Source organism: Vespa mandarinia, chromosome 9 (genome assembly GCF_050613455.1).
Source record: "Vespa mandarinia isolate Hongniang chromosome 9, ASM5061345v1, whole genome shotgun sequence".
Classification (NCBI taxonomy): Eukaryota; Metazoa; Arthropoda; class Insecta; order Hymenoptera; family Vespidae; genus Vespa; species Vespa mandarinia.
In genome coordinates this window covers 2,457,339-2,480,000 of record NC_140818.1, presented here as the reverse complement: position 1 = coordinate 2,480,000, position 22,662 = coordinate 2,457,339, and the positions used below count along the sequence as shown (strand labels likewise).

The following is a 22,662-nucleotide window of genomic DNA, read 5'->3' as shown; positions in this document are numbered from 1 at the left end:
ACGAGAGTTTCCGGTATACTGTTTGACTTGTTCAGCAAGAGAATCTACTTCTTTTTGTACCAAAGCTACTCTCTCAAGAGGATCTTTAGGTGGTGCAGGTTTTGGTATAGGTTTAGATGCCTCTTGTTGTTGCGCTTGTTGACCAGCTGCCTGTTGCTGCGAATGTAAATTTGGATCCTGTTGCTGATGCACTCTCTGTCGAGACTGATGATGTTCTTGCGGTTGAGAGTCGAATTGATGTCTTTGTGGTTGTTGCTCGTGTCGTTGTCTCTCGTTATATTGTTGCTGTTGTTTAGGTTGTTGATAATTCGGTGATTGCTGAGTACGACGTGTCGGTGAATGATCGAAAGATGGGTGTGGCTGATAGAAAGATTCTTGGAAATGTGGTCGCCATTGTCTAGACCCGAAACCTAGATTGAAAGGAGACGATTTGGAGAAATGTGATGAATTTTGAAATTGCGGTGGCGATTGTTGTCTTTGGAAAGGCGCATGGGCATTCTTCGAGATTACTGGCTCATCACGTCCTTCTACAAATATTGGTATATGCCTAACGTTGCTTTGTGGTTGCTGAGTTGGCTGTGAAGGTGGTGGTGGCGATGACTGCTGCTGAGAAGGAGAAGATTGCTGATTGTGCTGTGGCGTTATGTCGACTCTAGAAACGAAACGCTGTCCCGGCTGTGGCTGAGGCTTATCTTGCTCATGCGAACTTTGCTGAACGTTCGTTTGTTGTCTGTTCTCTGGTGGCGCTGACATCGAACGTTGTCCACGTGCATCCTTCTCAGAATTCTCCATATTGTCGCGATGATGTTGACCAATGTCAACGGTATTACGTAAACCGTATTGTGGAATAGGATTTCTTCTATCTTCCCTGTGCGATTCTTTATATTGTGAACGACCAGATGAGAATGAAGATTCTGGTTCACCGTGCGAACTAACGCCACTTGCACCACTCGCGGCGCTAGTAGCACTACTACCACTAGCTTGACTCCTGGCGTCCTCGTCTGGATAATTTGGATAACTACTACTGCTACCTCCGTTTCCTGAACCTCGACGTTGATTATTATGCGTAGATCCTCGGAATGGTATATCACCCCAAGGAGGTCCTAAAAGATGATCTGCGAACTCTGGATGTCGAGCAGCTAGGTCGTCCAAATGTGCTCGTATGTCAGTACGTCGACCAAAATCGTCGTCGTCGTCGAATGGAAAGCCCTAGAACATGAAAAAACAAATATTTCGATACCGATTCTTTTTTAAAACACAACAAAAGTCATATTAATACATTTCGTAAAAAATGACTCATTAGATCTCATTCGTTAAATGGCACACGATTCTTAATAATTGAGGTTACGAAATATACGTGCACATCTAATTTTGTTAAACTCTAAATAAGGAAAGTGCATAACTATGCACGTGTTCTATCAAGCAGTACTGTTACAATCCTTTAACATGACATGATATTTATATTATTATTTCGAAAGATATATACATATGTATATATATGTATGTATATACATGTATGATAGAAAAGCGTGGATTTCAATCATAAATTCTGTTAGTTAACACATTAAAATGTAATCGAAAAAATGTAAAAATTACTAAGGAAATGTAAAATTGCTTTTGTATATCGACCATCCTTGAAAACTTTTGTTTTTATTTTTACTGTTTTTCTTTTTATTTTTTTTATTTTTTAATGAGCATTGGGTTTAAATGGGTTGAGCAATGAAAATTACCAAAACTATTTGCATATTAAAAGGAAGAGAATGCAATTTCGGACTGCTAAAATATATCGCGTGTGACTCAACACTAAATATAACATCGAAGATTTTATATGATGCGTGTCGACGAAAATTTGTCGGAATTTGCCTAATTTCGAAATTAACTGAAGGTCTCAGAAAATTGCAGATAATCGTGAAACATTTTCATTGAAATATATATGTCCGCTACCTTTTCTCTCTTTTGCTGTATATTACATGAAAAAAAAAAAAATAAAAAAAAAATTGAAAGGAATTAAAGAAATAACAAAATTTAAGTTTTACAAAAATGGAAAAGAGAAAAAATGGAGAAAATGGAATTTTAAAAAATTGAAAAAATGAACAAATGTAATTGAAAAAAAATTAAAAGAAATAAAAAAAATCAAATGAAAAAATTCCTTTCTTGTTTTTTAATAATTTTTTTTTTCTTTTTTTTTTTATTTCGATACATTTTTCAATCAAATCGGAAGTAATAATGGCGAGAAAAAAAATTAGTAGGTCGAAAGTTTTGATTATGCAAACGAAATTACATTTTTAGCTTCTATTCAGAATCAGCGATAATATACTCGCATTCCATGCCTTATAAGAGACTAAAATGATTTCACTGTGACTTTTGTCGAACTGTTTATCTATACTATAGTATATTATGACGTCAGTGAAAACGTGTGTAGGAAGAATGCAATAACCACTTATACGATAATCCCTGAGTCTCCATTATTTATATACGGATTGGACATTGAAAAATGGAAAGAAAGAGGAAAAATATATATATATTTTCGAAAAACAGCTATACGAGATAAATCAGAATCCGCCGTTTACCAATGTTTTCAGTTCTTCTGTTTACGTTTCATGGAAAAAAAATTAAAGTAAATTAAATCAAATTAAACACGTAAATTACTAAACACGTAAATCTGGGTGAATGTCGTCGCTCTTTTGGCATAATGATTATTCTAACTAGAAAACTACGTGGCCGTCCTTGGACAACAATTTGATTTAACCTCGAAAAATATAAGAGAAATAAAAAAAAAAGACACAGTGTAAGTATAAGATACGTTTCCTTTTTTAAACACCTTAATTTTCTAGTAATTTTGGATTTTATTAAAATTACTTCGAAGAATATGACTATATAAATTAGTAATTTTCCAAAGAATTTTCTTTGATAATGATTAGTGATTGATAATAGAATTTATCGTCTATCTGTTCGAATAATTTCGAGCGAATGCATGACGCGCATTCTTTTGTAATTACTATCATTATGTAACATTACGTCATGTTAAGAATTGAAACATGACTTCTTTATTGACTTTCAATGTTTCTCTATGGGACCATATTATATAATATAGTATATACATAATTATTGTCATATATAAGCTTGAAAAATAATTAATATTGTTATTAACAACAATATGCATATATATCGATAGATTTATAGTATTCTAACAATAGTAAGAGAAACTAAAAGAGTTAATGTCTATTATATTTCAAAATTGCCTTGGGCACTCGACAAATAAGCATTAAAAGAAATATTCCAGAAAATAGAAAATTTTCCCAATATATTCAAGAAAAAGATAATATGATTAGAATGCTCCATAATCCTCTATTGCTTGTTACTATGAATGATCCACTTTAGCCTCTCCTCCCTTCCAAACGAAAAGAAAAGAAGAAAAGAAAAAAAAAAGAATAAAATAGAAAAAGATAGAGAGAGAGAGAGAGAGAGAGAGAGAGAGAGAGAGAGAGAGAGAGAGAAGCATAACGCATCTCTACCTTCGATAATCGTAGTTCCCTATTTTTAGTGCAACGTTGCCAGTTGTTTCTCTCTCTCTCTCTCTCTTTAACTCTTCCATTCCCTCCTCCACTCAACCCTTCACCTTGCGCATAAATTTGCCATGTTGCCATAAAACACGTTAAATGACAGTGTATCAGAGGAAGAAGACAGCAATCGGCAAGTCGTCGCGCACGTCTCGTGTCTACGTGTATAACTTTTTTCTTTTTCTTTTTTCACATTTAAAAAAAATTCGGTCGTGTATATATTAAAATGTTAATATTTCGTATTATACGTAGGTACATCCATGTGTTCATTCTTTTTATATATATACATTTTTATTATACATTTGAACGATCTAAAATATATTAAATTCGAAGCAATATTAATTTCTTTATGAAAAGTGAAACAAGCATACATCACAATTTTATTTTGCATTTTCTCTTTTACCGATTTCCAGCCGACATATTGCCACCACGTAATTCTACCCGTTAAACTATCTCTTTTTTTTCTCATATTAAAAATATAGAAAGAGAGAATTACACAAATGCTCAACGTTACACAAAGTAATCATATCTTTGACCATATTATTATTACTACTATTAGTTATAACAAGTTTAATTAGTAATTTGAAAAAATTGATTATTCCTTTTCGAGATTTTCTATAATTAATTTCTTTTTGCTAATTAGAACTATAAAAATCACCAGAAAGTGTAATTGGTTTTTAAAATCATCTGTGAAACACTTGATCAATTTAGAAACATTTGGCTCGTCCTGTAATATTACTACTACTACCATTACTACTACTATTACTACTACTATATATACTAAATATACTCGCGCGTGACAACACAGTAGTCTCTGTCTCTCCTGAAAGCGTTTATCATAAAACCGGTTTCTTCATCTTTATTTTTTTTTCTTTTTTTTTATGTGCGAAAAGCAAAAGGGACACATTCGATTAGATCACGAACAAAAATATCACCTTATCGTTCACGTTCTTTTATTTTCGATATCGATGATGTCGTACACAGGTATTATTGCTTTAATTGTGTGTGTGTGTGTGTATGCGCTCGACTCTGCTGGTACCGATCAACTAATTCCTGGAATCGTTATAGGAAAAAAGCCAAAGCGAATAAAAAGAAATACACAACACACGTGGATGATTACGCTCGTTTTTTGTTTCCGCTACTAACTTCTAAGCCGTTAATGTGCCGTCATCTCTGTCTCTTTGCCTTATATGGATCACTCGAATGCTCGACAGATGACGCGCCAAACACGAAAGTGACCGATTGAATTATTCGACACGCTTGTTGGTCACGTGCCGATGGAATAGCACAATAATTATTATTCTTTTCTTTCTTACTTTTTTTTTATTCTTTCTTTCGAATTTACTTCTCTCCCTTCTTTCTCCCTCTCTCTGTACTAGTTTAGAAAAGAGAGAGAGAGAGAGAGAGAAAGAGAGAGAGAGAGAAAGCTAAGTAAAGAAAGAAAAAAGAAAGAAAGAGAAAATATTAAGTTCACTAAAAAGTCGTGCAATACAATTTTTTTTCTTTTTTTAAATAAAACTTTTTATAATGGAGATAAAACAAAAAATAAATATATTTAAAATGAAAATAATGATGAAATTTTTTTGTTAGTAAACCTAAATATACTTTTAAGTAGATATAAATCATATGGAACCTTAAAATATGTTCACGATTAAAATGAACGAATCAACTAATCGCGTTCGATATTCTATATGCATTTTTTTTTTTTTAAGCCAGCCAATATCGTGCAAAAACGGTTGCCTTAGCAAAAGTGATAATCGACAAGGAAAAGCAGAGCAACATGAATAATATTAATCCACTTACGGCACTCGTACGAACGATCCTGGCACCGATCGAGGATGATCAAGAAGAAGAAATCGATCGAACCAAAGAGAAGACTGTTCAAAGGAAGGAAACATAGCGCGATAGTCTAAACGTTTCTAGCGTACCTCCTCTTGTGAGAGGGAGAAGGAACACACAACACACACGACGTTACTGCTATTGTGACCTCGATTGGGCCGGCAGAATTGGTCGGCTCTAAGAAACGATTCTCTTTCTTTCTCTCTCTCTCTCTCTCTCGCTCTCTCTCTCTCTCTCTCTCTCTTTCTCTTTCTCTCTCTTCCTCTCTCTTTCCTCGAGGAGGTTTATTATTAGCGTCGGCGCATCACTGTTTTTGGAGGAAGAGAGACACGACATTAGTGGTCAAAGAAACGTTGTCGATTCTCTTTTATTCGAACAATTTCCTAATCACCTCATTCTATATCTTCTAGAAAATTAGAACAATATCGAACAATTTGTCTTTATATAAAATGAATTATAACGAAAGTGTTTTTCCAAAACACTATTTTGATTAATTTGCATCGGGGAGGAAAAAAAGAAAAAAAGTTCTTTTTTTCGAACTCACTTGGACGTCGTCGTATTAAAATGACGTTTTCAAAACAAAATTTTTTTTGAAAACACAAAAATTTGAGTACATTTAGAATTGAAATAGTTCGTAATATGCATTACATATAACCTTATCTAATCACCAGGCGCCATTTTGCAATAGAATTTTTATTTCATGCCAATCGAGGTAAAATTTGAAAATAATCGCGAATTTATATACATTTTCCCCATCCTTTTCATAATCAAAGTAAATTATTTTATCTCGACGATGATATCGCGTGTTACCTTATCGACCGAGAACGATACGATACGATATAATCGTAGAATAAAACACTCATAACCTATCTTGTTTATCTCCCACGATGATTATTTTCTTTTTTCTCACTTTTATTTCGTATCTTTGTATCGATGACGTACGCTTCTACCGAAATATGCATGCCAATCGAAAAAAAGGAGAAGAAAAGAAGAAAAAAAAAAAAAGAAAAAGAAAAATCAAAAAGAAAAGAAAAATAAGAATCGAAACAAGTTCGAATGGAATTGGAATAAGACGGTCGTTCGAGAGCTACGAAAAATACGTCATTACACGCAAAATCTATTTCTAACGTCCATGCGATCCAAGAGAAGAAAACACGAAAAAGAAGGTCGAGTTCTAAGGATATATATATATATATATGTATACAGTTATACGTAAGTTGCAATATGTATATATAAGCTTTTACGAAATATACTGAAATCATTAGAAACTACGAAAACGATCCAAAAAGAAAAATATAAAAAAAAGAGAAGAACAGAAAAAAAAATATTAATCAATATATAAAATATTAAATATTATCAATCAAGAAATTTTGATAATAAAAATATAAATAAACTCCTTTAAATAAAAAAAAGAAAAGAAAATATTTACATTTAAATAAATCAGGTGGATTCAATTCTAAAAAATCAACGAAAAAAATATATTTAACAATAGATAACAAGACGAACTAATTACAAACAAAAAAATGTCTGTCACTAACTTTAAGAAAAGGAAAAAAATAAAAAAATAAAGAAAAGAAATCCGAATTATCAAAAAGATTATAGATTTTCACCGCCAACATGATCAAGGATTTTGACTCTTAACCCTCTATGAAACTTAGTCGAATGTAAATCATCAAAACACTAATCGAATTAATGGGATGTAACACACAATTGTGATAGATGTACGAGTATATACACTGTGACATTTTTAACGACCTAATAATACCATGTCCTACTAGCATGATAAAAACTCACTCGATAAGTAGTCCAACAATTATAAAACATTGTTGTTAATATTAATCTGTATAGCGATAAAAATAAAAAAAATTAACAAAAGAAAAATAATAATAAACAAATCAGTTAATCGACCGATTGTTCTCTATCAATATCTTCTTCGTTCTAACTTAAATGTTTCTTAAAAAAAAAAAAAAAAAAAAAAAAAAAACCAATCATAATATACGGAATCGATATGACAAAATTATCGATATAAAAAAATTATACATGGTGTCCATCTAATATAAATATTTTTCTGGCATTACCGATAAAAAAAAATATATATATATATACACATTTTTTTTGTATAAAAAATATCTAATGATCCCCTAATATGGTATCGATAGATAAAGAAATATGATCCCAGATTAAGGATAAATGTAATTTTTCTTTTTTCATTTTTCGAATATTCCAAAGTAAAAAACAAAAAATGTTTCTTTTTAACATAATTAAAAAGAAAAAAAAAGAAAAAAAGAAATAATTGTTCCTAACATGGGAATCGATAAAGTTAAGAGAAATAATATGAAGTAGGCACGCGAGAGGGTTAAGGTCGGGCATAAAACCGTGATGTAATCGTTCGAATGAGGACTACTACTGCGAAAACACGCACGTATATATATACATACATACATATATATATATACATATATATATATATACACATATATATATATATCTATGATATATCTCCATCCTCGCATCTTTTTCGTGTCATCGTCGTCATCGTCATCATCGTCCTCGTCATCGTTGCGTTTAAACTGCGTGGGGAGGAAAAAGAGAAAAAAAGGAATATCGAAAACTTACAGGGAACGAGTGGTCCAGATCGATCCCTCGTCCGAATTTGGATGCTGAATCCACGATGACGGGCGAATCCATTTTCTCTAAACTATTTTTATTCTTTTATTTTTATTTATTATTATATTTTTTTTTATGAATTTCGTCCTCTCTCTCTCTCTCTCTCTCTCTCTCTCTCTCTCTCTCTCTCTCTCTCTCTCTCTCTCTCTCTCTCTCTCTCTCTCTCTCTCTCTCTCTCTCTCTCTCTCTCTCTCTCTCTCTCTCTCTCTCTCTCTCTCTCTCTCTCTCTCTCTCTCTCTCTCTCTCTCTCTCTCTCTCTCTCTCTCTCTCTCTCTCTCTCTCTCTCTCTCTCTCTCTCTCTCTCTCTCTCTCTCTCTCTCTCTCTCTCTCTCTCTCTCTCTCTCTCTCTCTCTCTCTCTCTCTCTCTCTCTCTCTCTCTCTCTCTCTCTCTCTCTCTCTCTCTCTCTCTCTCTCTCTCTCTCTCTCTCTCTCTCTCTCTCTCTCTCTCTCTCTCTCTCTCTCTCTCTCTCTCTCTCTCTCTCTCTCTCTCTCTCTCTCTCTCTCTCTCTCTCTCTCTCTCTCTGATTTGTACGTTCGTTCCCGAGATTTTCTAGATCGTTCTTCCTCGTACTATATAGAGTAGGAGTGGGGAAAGAGATTAAATCACCTCTCTCTCTCTCTCTCTCTCTCTCTCTCTCTCTCTCTCTCTTTCTTTCTCTCTCTGTCTCTGTCTCTCTCTCTCTCTCTCTGTCTCTGTCTCTCTCTCTCTCTCTCTCTCTCTCTCTCTCTCTCTCTCTCTCTCTCTCTCTCTCTCTCTCTCTCTCTCTCTCTCTCTCTCTCTCTCTCTGTTTCTATGATCTGCTTTCTTTTACTATTTTTTTTTTAACACCCAAAGAAAAAAGCTCACTAAGAAAAGAATAGCTTCTGCGTGGGTTAACGAAGGCGAGCGAAAGATAAAAATCGCACTCTCGTGCAAGAATCTTTTCTGAATTACCGGAAGTTGGTCACAAGCTTTCTCTCTCTCTCTCTCTCTCTCTCTCTTTCTCTTTTAATTTCTTTCTTTTAATTTCTTTCTTTTTCTCTTTTCGTCTCTCACGTACAGCACTTCCACATTGTTTTCTCGAACCTCACTTTATAATCTTGCGTCTTTCTCTTTCCCTTTCTCCTCACTTTGATTTTATTTTTTTTTTTAGCTCTCTTTCCTTTCTTTTATCTTTCGTGTTTTTTCATTTCCCTTTACACTACTTTCGGAAATGCACTTCACTTTATTTATGATTTATTATATTAATACGATAAAAAAAGAAATATATATATATATATAAAAAATGTATATTCCTCACTAGAAATATATTTATTTATATATATTACTATATTATATATATTCTACACCCGCACTTTAAATAATATTATTCTTTAACGAACCGTCGTCGTTCGAGTCAACAGCGAAACTGTCAGAGCACGCTCGCGTACGACCGATTTAAATATATTCCTCGCGTGGGACGATAGCTAGTCACGTGACCTTACTACGCCGGCACCGATTACGACCGAATGTTCGCGGAACTGTACGATCGAAACTACCAGAGAACGCTAGAACCTTCCTTATAGACTTTTCATTTCTTTCAAAGTATTGTGAGAGAAACGAAAGTGTTTAACGTTTTACTTAGAACGCGGCACGTGTGTTACCTTCATTTGTTCATTCGTTCGTTTGTTCGTTCGTTCGTTGTTATTTCTAATTTCTTATAACTTTCGATCCTTAGAAATATTTTATTCTATAATTCGATGATTAATATGTTCATACGTATGTTTACGTTTCGTGTTTAATCTAATCGATTAAATTATATTTGTTGCTTAATCTAATCGAAAAAAAAATACGATATCGTGATTGTATTCATATTTTTTTAATTACTATTTATATATTTCACTACATTTGTTTTTTTCTTTTTTTTATCATACATACATATACATATAACAAATGTTATTTGATTTTAATTATATATTTTTTTTTATTTTTTGGACATATAATATTAATCAAATTTTTTAATATAAAGATACATTAATGGATTTTGTATTGGTTGCAATGGTGAAAAAAAAATGTATATACACATATATTTATGTGCATACATATTTATGCACGCATTTGTGTAGAATATCTTGATTTACATGCTACAATTGCTACCTTAATGATCGCGAAAATACTGGTACATTCCATAGGTGATTCACTGCCGCCCTACCCGTATTATTCTCGAGGCTACTGCAACGCTCTGCTTTTCTTTATTTTTATTATCGACAACTCTTGCAAGGTTGTATTCTCGACGTATCCGGCGCCTTTTATAGCAAACAAATATTCCCTTCGAGCTTGGACCTTCGAACGACAAGACGAAAGCTACATGGTCGACTTGGTTTTTTGGTACGTTCGACGTTTGAAGTTCGTCGAGAAAGAACTTGCTTCGATATAGAAGAAAGAATTATTTTTTAAAATACTTATCATTTTCCTCTTAATTTGAACTTAATTAATTTTTCTATCATATTTACATTATAAAATTAATACATTTATGTTTGTAATTAAAATATTTATATCGATATACATAGGTACCAATTGATTTTAAATTACAAGAAACAATAAATATGCTCGAATTTTTTTATGACATTGAGGTTATTATTAGAACATATAAGTTATAATTAGAATATTTATATTCATATCATCGGGAACGAATGAATCAAAAATCCCGAGAAAAAAAAATAGGAAAAAAAAAAAAGAAATACTATTTTTGTATCACATTGAGGTTATAATTAAAACATTGGATTCATCATCGAAGATCAATTAATCATTATCTATTTTTATTCTGAGACAATAGTCTCGAATTGACTCTCTCTCTCTCTCTCTCTCTCTCTCTCTCTCTCTCTCTCTCTCTCTCTCTCTCTCTCTCTCTCTCTCTCTCTCTCTCTCTCTCTCTCTCTCTCTCTCTCTCTCTCTCTCTCTCTATTTTCTCGACAATATACTTTCAGATTCACCATCGAGAAACATTAGTCAGCATCCAGAATTTGGTACGTTGCCAAACTCCTTAGGCTTATCACGAATACGAAAATGGATAATTGACCGCGGCCATAATCGTTCAGTAGAAAATTATTTCCATTAAGTATGAGAGGTTAAACACAACGATTCGTTCTAATAAATTAAACTAATCAATCACGACTCTCTCTCTCTCTCTCTCTCTCTCTCTCTCTCTCTCTTTCTCTCTCTCTCTCTCTCTCTCTCTCTCTCTCTCTCTCTCTCTCTCTCTCTCTCTCTCTCTCTCTCTCTCTCTCTCTTTCTTTCTTGAAGATATTTCAATTCGTACTTGACTTTTATTAATCTCTCCCATTGGATACAATGATCTCTCATCATTATTTATTTACCAAAGAATTACCATATATCGTGAGATATATGCTAATACATATATATATATACACGCATGTAGATATACATATGTACATATATTTTCACAACGATCGTGCCTTCGAGGGTGCAACAAAGTGTTTTTAGACGAAGCACGATGATTGGACGTAGGCCAAGTGCACTAGGAACAAGGTTTCATAATCTAATACAGTCGACTTGACTTTACCAATGACTTCAACATGATATCAAAACTGTGATTTCTATGTAATGAAAGGTCAAAAAAAATTGAGACTGAATAATAAAAGAAGAAAAAAAAGCAGGTTGAGAAGTTTGATTATCTTTTACATACAAAACTTGTCACGATTCGTGTAAACAATACTTATACTGGATGAGCCAACAAAAACGTTCCAGGTGTTTTTAAAAATTAATTACTTTAGAAAAATCAATTTAGAAAAAATCAATTTTTTCGAGATTTTTTTTAGGTTAATTTATTTATTCATTTATCTACTTTTTAAAATTGCGAAACTACAAGCCTCAACTTAAACTGGAAATCTAAAAAAAGTTATCAAAAAAAGTAATTGATCTTTAAAATCACGCAGAAATACTTTTGATCCACTCTGTATAACAAAATTTTCTAAAATTTAATCCAACACGTCAGATGCCATGTTTCAAATTTTTGTAGATCTTATAAAAAGGCGCAAATTTTAAAAACAAAAAATATATTGATTATATTATAATAAATGACAAGTCCATTGATATGAACATATTTATATATATAGGTAGAAAAAAAAATATATATAAATATATAGTTCTATATATATTTTTTTCATAAATATACAAATGTTTATAAAAAAATAGACATTTTCTCTGAGATAACATAAACAAAAGATGGATAAAACAATTGTCCTCTCTTACATGTATTCATTACGTTCGTAGTATTATATCTATATGCATACAAGATGTTTATAATGAGTATTGTTGCTTTGTCTGTTCATCTATGTGTGTATATGTGTGTGTGCATGAATAGATCGTATGAAGGTGACACAGCATGAAGTATCTCCTACAACGTGATAAAAGTTATGTAATAGATCAAGTAACGAATACAACGACGAACTGGCGTTCAGAGGACTATGAGATTCCAGGAACGAATGTTGTTTTCTTTGCTGATCCATGACCGCATATATAGAAATAATATCAATTACAAAATCAATTTTGTAAACATATATATTCATTATAAATTTGATGATAGAATTTTTGAAAATAAATCATAATCTCTTTGAAGATTAATAACAATAATTTGATTTAATTTAATAAAATAAGTCTTTTTTTTTATAATAAATAATAATTTTCTCATTAATAATATAAAATTGAACTGTATAATATTTTTAAATATCAATTTTTTGATACAATTTTTGATAATTTTTTCTCATTAACAGATATAATAACATAAAATTAAATTCTGAAATATATACATATAAATAATTTAATGATAAAATTTTTAATAGAATTTCTTTATTAAAATAATACAATAAATTTTTCCTTTTTTTTTTATAATTCAACTTCGAATTCTAAAATATCTACGACAATTTGATGATACAAATTTTATTAAATTTTCATATCGATAATAAACGATGATTTGTTTCATTGAAATAAATTTAATAAAATTGTACGTTCATAATAAGAATATATGATTGACAAAAAAAGATGATGAAAGTTGAGTATCTTGTGTAAGACTCATTGTCAGTGTGAAACGAATCGTAAAAACAGAAGTTGTTACACAGCTTAAGAACGAAGAGATTGTTGGAGTGAAATGCTGAACTTTTAAGTTTACTAAGTAACTCGAACGAGTTTCACAGGACGATTCATTTGATCGTTGTTTTTTAATCGACACGGAAGTAAGCAGCCGCTAAACTAATTCGCATATCCGCGTGAAATTTAAAATGGTGTCAATGTACAGAAGAAAGTGTACGTATGTACGATAACGTACTTTTTAGATTTGTAATCAAACTTGCAGTTATATAAGTTATGTTTGTAGTTTTATAAATCTGGAGAAAAGAAATTAATCAAAACAGTTTCGAAAGGAAAGTAATTTATATTTAAAAAGATAGAAATCGTTATAGAAAAATTTGGTATGTAATTTTTCGATCTATTCTGACTATCATTCTTTCTCATCTCCGCCTTACTTCCCTTTTGTTGATCGAGTCGAATAACTAGAACTTGCCATTAATTGAGTTAACTTCTAATAATTAACTTTCTAACCTTCAAAGTCATTTAAAAAAATGGGATTAAGTTGCGCCGAGACATTTTTAAAGAAAATCGTATCGTATTTATCAAATCGAACTCATATCTAAATAGAATTGTTTAGAAATTATTTATATTTACGTTGGTGTGTATACAGAATTATATGTATAGTAGCGGCAGAGATGTCATTAATCGTTTTACGAACGACGTCGTAAACAATTTCTAATAAATTAAAAGAATTTCATGGCTCGCTTAATCCAAATAAACGAAGCGAACGACAACGAAGCGTTTTAATTGGATAAATCAAATTCGTGCTGGCTCGTTTAAAATCGTTGGTAGTAAAATTGCAACATTTATCGAAGTATGTATTATTTTGTAAAGAGGTTAGAGTTCGTAAAAAAAAAAAAAGAGAAGAAAGTTACTAAATTCGTAAATTATCAAAAACATACAAATCAGTAAAAATAAATAAATTATTATAAAAGAATCAAATATTTTAAGGTAAAATCGATAATAAAAATAAATATTTATTTAATTATGAACACATACACACACTAATCATATTTATATCATATATATAAAAATAAATAGAAATATACTTGTCGATAAATAGTGCAGATGGTGTTGCCATCTATCGGTATTAGACGAAGTTAAAATATTCGAACTATGCAAATATATATACATCTGTCAGTATTAGATTTCTTCTAATTTCTTTTATACCGATACAAAATAAATCATCTTGTTTTATTGTCTTAGGACAGGAAAAGAATAAACGAACAAAAAAGAAAAAAAAACGTTCTTCTTTACCGACCGAATACAATCACAAATTGCAAAGTTTTATTAAAATTATTTTCTATAAAAATAGAAATAATTGACAATACGAAAAAACAATACGATGATTGACTGTTGGTAATTATAATATGTAGCCGATAAAAGGTCATAATTATATATAACTATTCTGTTGTTTTTTGTCTCGACTTTCAATTTTCATAGACTTTAACCTTTTAAAAACAAGTGTTATTATTTATCTATAACTGACAAGAAATTTCAATTTGTTTATTTCGTACGATCTCTCATCATTTAAAATCTTCTTATTTATCTAATTTAAATCGACAGTAGTCTTATAAATACGCCATATATAATTAACTTTAATTTTATTGCCTAAAATAATGTATATAATTATATATATCTCTCTCTCTCTTTTTCTCTCTCTCTCTCTCTCTCTCTCTCTCTCTCTCTCTCTCTCTCTCTCTCTCTCTCTCTCTCTCTCTCTCTCTCTCTCTCTCTCTCTCTCTCTCTCTCTCTCTCTCTCTCTCTCTCTCTCTCTCTCTCTCTCTCTCTCTCTCTCTCTCTCTCTCTCTCTCTCTCTCTCTCTCTCTCTCTCTCTCTCTCTCTCTCTCTCTCTCTCTCTCTCTCTCTCTCTCTCTCTCTCTCTCTCTCTCTCTCTCTCTCTCTCTCTCTCTAATTATTCGATATATTATAAAAATATAAATAATAATAATAAAATACCAAGGCTCTTTCAAAAGTTACAGCACATAATTCGCAGTATCTCATTAAAATATTTCTTTATCGTATATCAATGCTTAATTGTTGGCACGATTGAATCACTTTATTTATGTATGTATGTATCTATATGTATATAACCTAACCTAAAAAGAAATGAGCACATTGAATCAATCGTTTGAGGTGTGTCTTATGCATTAAGAATAACTGATTGATCTTAACTATGGCAAGAACATTAAAAAATTAAAAAAAAAAAAAGATAATAAAAAATAATTAAAAAGATAATACTAATAATAATAAATTACAAACGTAAACTTATAACCTTGAAAAAAATTATCGTCTCGTCTGACGATAAGAAAACGATCGTCAGCACATATTAAAAAATACATATAGACAGTAATATAAGAATGATGTTACAATTAGATAAAGTATAGTAGAGTTTAACTATTAACACGAATATAGAACGATAATGACCAATAAAAAAAAACTGTTATGTGTCGCGTCCTTGACTGTATGTATAATACATACTGACAAGAGTAATTAGAAGGCTGGTGCTGATTGCATAGTGAAGTAAACATCATCGATAGCGAACTTGATGTTTGCTTCAATATAAGTGATCCAACTGTTTTGTAGACTATTTTGAGAAAAACTTTTTTCAATTAGTAGAAAAGTAAGTTTATTTTTAGATAATTTCTGAGTAACCTCTTTTTTTTCCTTTTTACAAAGTATTATTTTTTAATTTTTACCTAAATATTTGTACATAAACACACATACAAAAACATAATCTATATACATATATGATATATATGCATGCATTAGTATTTTTATATATATAAAATATATATAAAATTTTTTTATATATATAAAATATATATAAAATTTTTTTATATATATAAAAAAATAAAATAAAAATAAAAGCTTGTTTTAAACCGTTGACCTATTGGTTTTGGTATATAGCATCGTATAAGCATATATATTTACATATATACAAATATACATACATACGTACATACATACATACATACATACATACATATATATTAATGTAAAATTGTAAAGAGAACATATGATGTTATATATGTAAGTTTGATATATATACATAATCAACTCAACCGGTTCGTTGATTTCTCCGTATCCGTTCATGATTCCACCAATAAGAATCACTTACTATTACTCTCATTATCTTGAGTAACAGAATTATACGCATAAGAATTAATCCTTTTCCGAGAATTCTTCGACTTTTATATGTTTTGACAATGATACCATCGTTATCGAAAGTATGCAGAAATAATGCATACATGGATCGCATGAGATACATATGGAAATATTCCTACAGTCTTTTTCTTTCAAAATGATACTTGTAATTTCATACCTATATATAAAAAAAAATATATATATATAATATTTAATATATATATAAAAATATTAGTAGTATATATAGTAATATATATATTATACTATATATACTACACTATATTATATATTATTATTATTACTATATCCCCTATAATAATAGGGAATTAGTATACTATATATATAATTTAAAAAAAATACACACATATATATATAAAAAGATATATATATATATTTTTCTATAGTAACGAAGTTAGATAAAAAAAAATAAAAAAGATTATTACTAGTGAGGTACACTGACCCATTTTAATTGGGGGTCGTGTGAGGAGGGGAGGGTAGGGTGGAGTGAAAGCGATGAGTGAAAGAATGTCGTCACTATCGTGAATGATACTCGGCAATGAGAAATGGGCGGGGCTATGGGGGAACAAGTGATGCACTTCCGAGAATGGAGAAGGAAAGCACTTTCGAGATATTCTCCATATAGTACAATTACTCTAGTGACTCAGATGTCACATGAAAAGGCTAACACCAACGAGACGTCCGGTTATGTTTGACCCCTTCGAATGAAAGTCTCAACGGAGAAAGAGCTTATGATAAAAGACTACTTGATAAATTACATAAACGAAGGAAAGATATATAAAGGATGGGAATGAACGATAAAAATATTATCTTGTTATATAAATTATTGAAGCGTGTGTGTGTGTGTGTGTGTGTGTGTGTAATATATATATATATATATATTTGTAATTTACTAATATTTACTATTACTATTAATATACATAGAAAACATATTATTATTACTATATCATTACTATTATCATATTATTACTACTTATACTCTATTACTACGCTAAAAGTAATATATTATTAATATTAGTATATAATATACTATTATATTATTACTTTCTTTCTCCCCCTCCCCCACTCTCTACTTTACATTAGTATATTTTTATATTAGTAAGGTTGTTACTAATTTTAAAATAAGTATAGATATTCCGATAAATTAAGAAAAACAATCTATTAAGAATAGAAATACATATAGATTTGTCGTTATCTTTGAACAGTTAGTGACATAACGGGTTTTCCGGATAAATAGAAATTGCTTAAGTCACACTCGTAAACTCCCATTAAAACTAATATCTTTGAGTTTGAAATGACGCATTGGTTACAAATTTCTAAGATCTAAAATCTATTCTTGGCAATACAATTCTTTTATCTTAACTGGAAATACTTTTTAATTAATTTGTCAATTCGAAATCGATAAAACCTATGATAAAAAGTTTAGTATGAATGGTACGGTAAATCAATTTTGTATTAAATCGAAAGATGATCGATCGAAAGGAATTCGATGATTAAAATAATGAAATACGATTGGTCGAAAGAAATCCTATTGTATAAACTAAAGGAACACAATAGGTCGTTATGATGAAAACAAAACGGAATTAAATTCGTCTCGAACGAAATCTTTAAAAATAATTTTCATTTCTTTTCTTTTTTTTTTCTCCTGAGATTTTTTGTTTTGTTTTTCTTTTTCTTTTTCTTTACTTTCTTTCTTTATTTTTTCATTTCAAATAGATTTAAGAAAAGCATAAAACTCGAACGTTCGCAAAATGTCACTCAGCAAATTTCATGGATTATTCTGGATCGAAGTACTCGCCGCGTGGAATGGTGAGAGAGAATCAATGGCGACTATTTTGAGAGATCTTGCCGCAACGACGACGACGACGACGACGACGACGATGAGTCGAGAACGTTCCCCCGTCTTCGTCGTAGCCGAAGAATCTTCAAAGACACAACCCTGCTCTTTGCTAACAAGGTCTGCCCACTAACATTATCGAATATATTCACTTCCTCTTAAGTGAAATAGAACCTGCCATTTTAGACGGCGAAATATGTCATACATATATATATATATATATATATATATATATATATATATATATACATATACACCCACGCGCACGAAATTATTATTTATATTATTTATATTCGTACATGTATATATTATATAAATTATTATCCTTTTGATTTCTCTATATTTTAAATACAGATATATATATGTTAAGTTTTATGTATATTATATATATATACAATATAATTATAGTTTATAATATTATATATATATATATATCTATAGAATAAGTTTACCTTTAGGTAAATGCAATAATATATGCACATGTGTGTTTAAGAACAAAAAAAAATATGATCGCAAATATGTAATCTAGAACCATTCATCTTGCCTTTCTAACACATTTCTAACTAATGAATATTATATCAACGAATTAATTAGATATTAAAATCCATATTTATAAAATATAAACATACATATATATATATACAAATGCGATTAATTTTTTTTTTGTTTATAAAAATCTTAATAAGTAATCATAAGAAAATCACTAGTAAACTTTTGGAACATTAAGGTCTTCGAAAGAGCAATAAGAGGCATATCATCCTTCCCGCAGGCATTTGGCAACAAACAGTTTATTTCTGGGCCCCTCTTACTCGGCACAGGCCGCTTTAGAAAACGCAGTGAAATGATTCTCGCAAGTGGACGACGTACTTTCGAGACTCGTGGTTGCAATTCCGGCGAGTAACCAACACGTCATATTGATCTCATTTTAACCGACCAACAGATGCCTTTCATCTGATCACTAAGCACAAAGAGGGATGATTCCATCGAAACTAAGGGGTGATTTATATAAAATTGGCAACACTGCTTATAAACGCCGTTTTCGATTCGTTCAGTATTCTTCTCTATCTTCTAATAAAACAAATTATTTATGGATCCTTTACAAATAGGCTCGAAATATTTCTTTTTTTTTGGATTTCTTAAAGCTGGCGGTAGTCCTTTAACATAAACTGTATTGTACTAATAACGTGACTATATTCACCCTTAGTCAATAAAATTCTGCATCTTTTGAATGAATCATTGTAAATGAACGTATCTTTATGTCTCGATAATATTCAAACGTTTTTTTATTTTGATATTATTTATTTATTTATTATTATTAATTTATCAAAATTCGTTTTATATTAATTTGATATTAATATTAATGAGAAAACAATAATTTGCCAATAATATGAAAAGAAGTATAAGAAGAATAATTCCGTCATAACAGAAGGGTTAATAAAAAATAAAAATTCTTATCGAAAAAAAATTCGAAAATTAAAAATAATTTCTCACGTAATATTCTTAATTTACGATATCCAACAAGCATTCTAAAACATTTAACAATAAAACGCAAAAGATGGCCACTATTAAACGATTGGAACTGTTTCAAACGTTCTTGTTGATTTTGTATATTTCGCAAAATGTTTTTAATAAAGCAAGACATATGATATACGATTTTCTTTTCCATCAAGATTTAAAGAAAGAGAGAGACAGGAAAAAGAAACTGAAAGAAAAAAAAAATAGATAAAAATAAATTCCGAACGAGATAATATTTTTTAATAGGAGCCAAAAATTCTTAGCTAATCTTAAAAATCGATTACTCTCTTCTTTAAGACTTTCCTTTTAGGTTAATTTTTCAATCTGTAATAAAGTTCCTGTGTTTATAGTATTACAATCTGAAATAAAAAAAAAAACTAAAAAAAGAAGTAAGAAAAATTTTTGAAAATTGCCTCAGAACAATTTTGACCAATCTAGAAATTTTGGCAACCCTGTGTATTTTGTGATAGTGTTTGTAGTATACTTCTTCCATCCTTTTTATAGGTTACACACACACACACACACACATATATATATATATATATATATACCCAATATCGAAAATAGCAATGTCTCTGTCGAGGGGTTGGTTGCTTGTAAGAACTAAAAGGATATCGATCGATCCTTGACTGATCATTCGCCATACGTAGTGACTGCTCCTTTGTTGTACGAAGTTAGGAGGGTGGAAAAATGTAATCAGATGTCCTTTTCCTTTACGAGCTAGTACAAGTTGAGCCAAAAGTTCCTAGATTCCTTTCTTTTCGTTTTCTTTTTTTTTTTGTAAAACTTTTGGAATTTTCAGACCATGTTATGTATAATCTTAAGAAAAGAATCGGGTAGAAATAATGAGAGAGAGAAAGAATAAAAAAGAGTGAGAGAAAGAGAAAGAAAGAAAGAAAGAGAGAGAGAGAGAGAGAATAAGAAAGAGAGAATGAGAAAGAGAGAGTGAGAAAGAGAGAGTGAGAAAGAGAGAAAATTCTTCGAAAATTTGTACCGTTAACATACGACTATAGAATAATTATGTTAATAAGGTTATCGTCGATGCAGAACACAAGTTATGAGATTTACGTGCCTAACTGACGTACTTCCGGTTATAAAAATTCATTTTCATTGTTAAATGATAATATTATATTCATATATCGGTTCCTCTTCCATCCTTAATGCTTTTGAAAAAATATTAAAGATATAAATCGTATATTAATTATAAAAAGTTATACAGATGGCGCACGTGAGATTAATGTTTTCAACGTTTTGTCAGGGGGGAAAGAGAAATAAAAAAATCAGGTAGTTTCGTAGTTACGTTTTCTCTTCGTGCATTTAGAATTATAGAGAGAGAAAGAGAGAGAAAGAGAGAAAGAAAGGAGAGAAAGAGGGTGGGGGAGGGGAGGACGGAGAGAGGGAGACAAGGGAGAGAGAGAAAGAGAGAGACGATCGCGACAAGAATAACCATCAAGTAGAGAGAAAACTAAATAGATGTTCAGGAAACTCCGTAGAAATTGGAACAGACTCTATAAATAAAAGAAATTTCGGTCTAACGGAATCCTTAAAATTAATGCAATTTTAGACATGGTAACTATATACATACAAATCATAAGTGTTAATAAGTGAATTTGGCACACTGTATTTGTTACATGGTAAAATAATAATTTGATTAGACAGAATAATGAATTAGCACTCGTTACATATACACATACATAGATACATAGATACATAGATACATATATACATGTGTATGTGCATGCGTGCGAAAGAAATAAATTAAGAAACAAATTGGCTAAGATACAAAGAAATATTGTTGATTCAATTGGAAAAAAAAAAATCAAATTAAAACGTTTGTTGAAAATTTCGAAGAAACAAAAAGTAAAATAAAAGGCACAATTGCATGTGTATTTATTCTTACATACCTTAGGAAACTCGGGACGCCGGTCGAATGGAAATCTGGACGACCTATTATTAGTCGTAGGCTCGAAAAACGATTTGCTGTCCTCATCCAATTGTTGTTGTATTTCTTGAAGTAGTTTGTCTCCCGACTTACCACGGAATCTTTCACCGAATCTCGGCTTATCGCGGAAATAAAATGACATTTCCGCGAATGTGCTTTAATGCACGAGACAATGATCACACGCACACAGGCACACACATACACACACTTCGCGATGACGATCTATTAAATCTGATCTTTTCTAACACACTTTTAACATAAATTTTATGCTTTCTGTCTTTTCTTTTTTTTTTTGTTGAAAGAAGAAGAAGAAAAAATGTAATAAAAATATGGTCGATTCGATCAATCTCCCCTATAGGTTACGACAAATTCGAACTCAAATTCGTAAAACAACCACACAGTACGGAGTCTCGCGCGTTACTGAAATCTCGCGCCGATTCATAAGTAGATTCGACATTAAACCGGTAAACGGCGCATGCGTATTATGACTCTTCTTTAACGAATGAATCGAAAGCTCCTTACCGATTGGTCCCGCTCCCGAATGAAACGACCAATCGCAACCTGTAACGGCCCAATTTATCGCTGCAAATTCCTTCGCAATTTTCCGATGCTTACAAAGGTCAGCTTGCTATATCTAAATTTAATCTGGGACTGCTTAGATAGATACGACTTTTATCTTCGATTAATTGGCACAAAGAGTACGCGTAATAATAGTTTTTCACTTTAACATCAAATAGATCAATGAAATAATTAAATTAACATTTTTCTTTTTCTTTTTTGTTAAAATTTCATAAAATATATTTATAACTAATATTAATAGACTATTAATTAACACGAAAAATCATATTAACAGAATAAAAATCATTTTAAACGATTTATCGTACGTTGTGATCAAATTCATCTGTTATTCTACACTAAATAAATCATTTTATAAATGCTTAAGCACAAAATTAAGAGTAGATAAATAAAAGAATAATCAATTGAGATATATTTATCTATATAGCAACGATGGTAAAGTAGTTAGCATCAAGAT

At 30.7% G+C, this 22,662-nt stretch overlaps 1 protein-coding gene and 1 long non-coding RNA gene across 9 annotated transcripts in view; one reads left to right on the top strand and one right to left on the bottom strand.

Annotated features, from left to right (window-relative positions):
- stv (BAG domain-containing protein starvin) overlaps positions 1 to 22,034 on the bottom strand; it is a 25,247-nt gene extending 3,213 nt beyond the window's left edge. The window contains exons 1-4 of one of the 8 annotated variants that reach the window (XR_004839631.2): positions 8,914 to 9,448; positions 8,016 to 8,097; positions 5,364 to 5,805; positions 1,006 to 1,209 (exon numbers count right to left, since the gene is read on the bottom strand). Coding sequence is in view for 3 of the 8 variants with exons in the window: in XM_035877377.2 (XP_035733270.2) it covers positions 1 to 1,209; positions 21,592 to 21,771 (1,389 nt within the window). In the remaining 5 variants the exon portion in view is untranslated. Of the gene's footprint in view, positions 1,210 to 5,363; positions 5,806 to 8,015; positions 8,202 to 8,913; positions 9,449 to 21,591 lie in introns of those variants that run through there. The other 7 variants (XR_004839630.2, XR_004839634.2, XR_004839633.2 and 4 more) reach the window with 7 other exon arrangements.
- Positions 18,088 to 19,225, top strand: LOC146872748 (uncharacterized). The gene is made up of 2 exons (XR_014982596.1): positions 18,088 to 18,292; positions 18,942 to 19,225. It is a non-coding gene; the product is annotated as an uncharacterized LOC146872748 (long non-coding RNA).
- Positions 22,035 to 22,662: the final 628 nt, after the last annotated feature.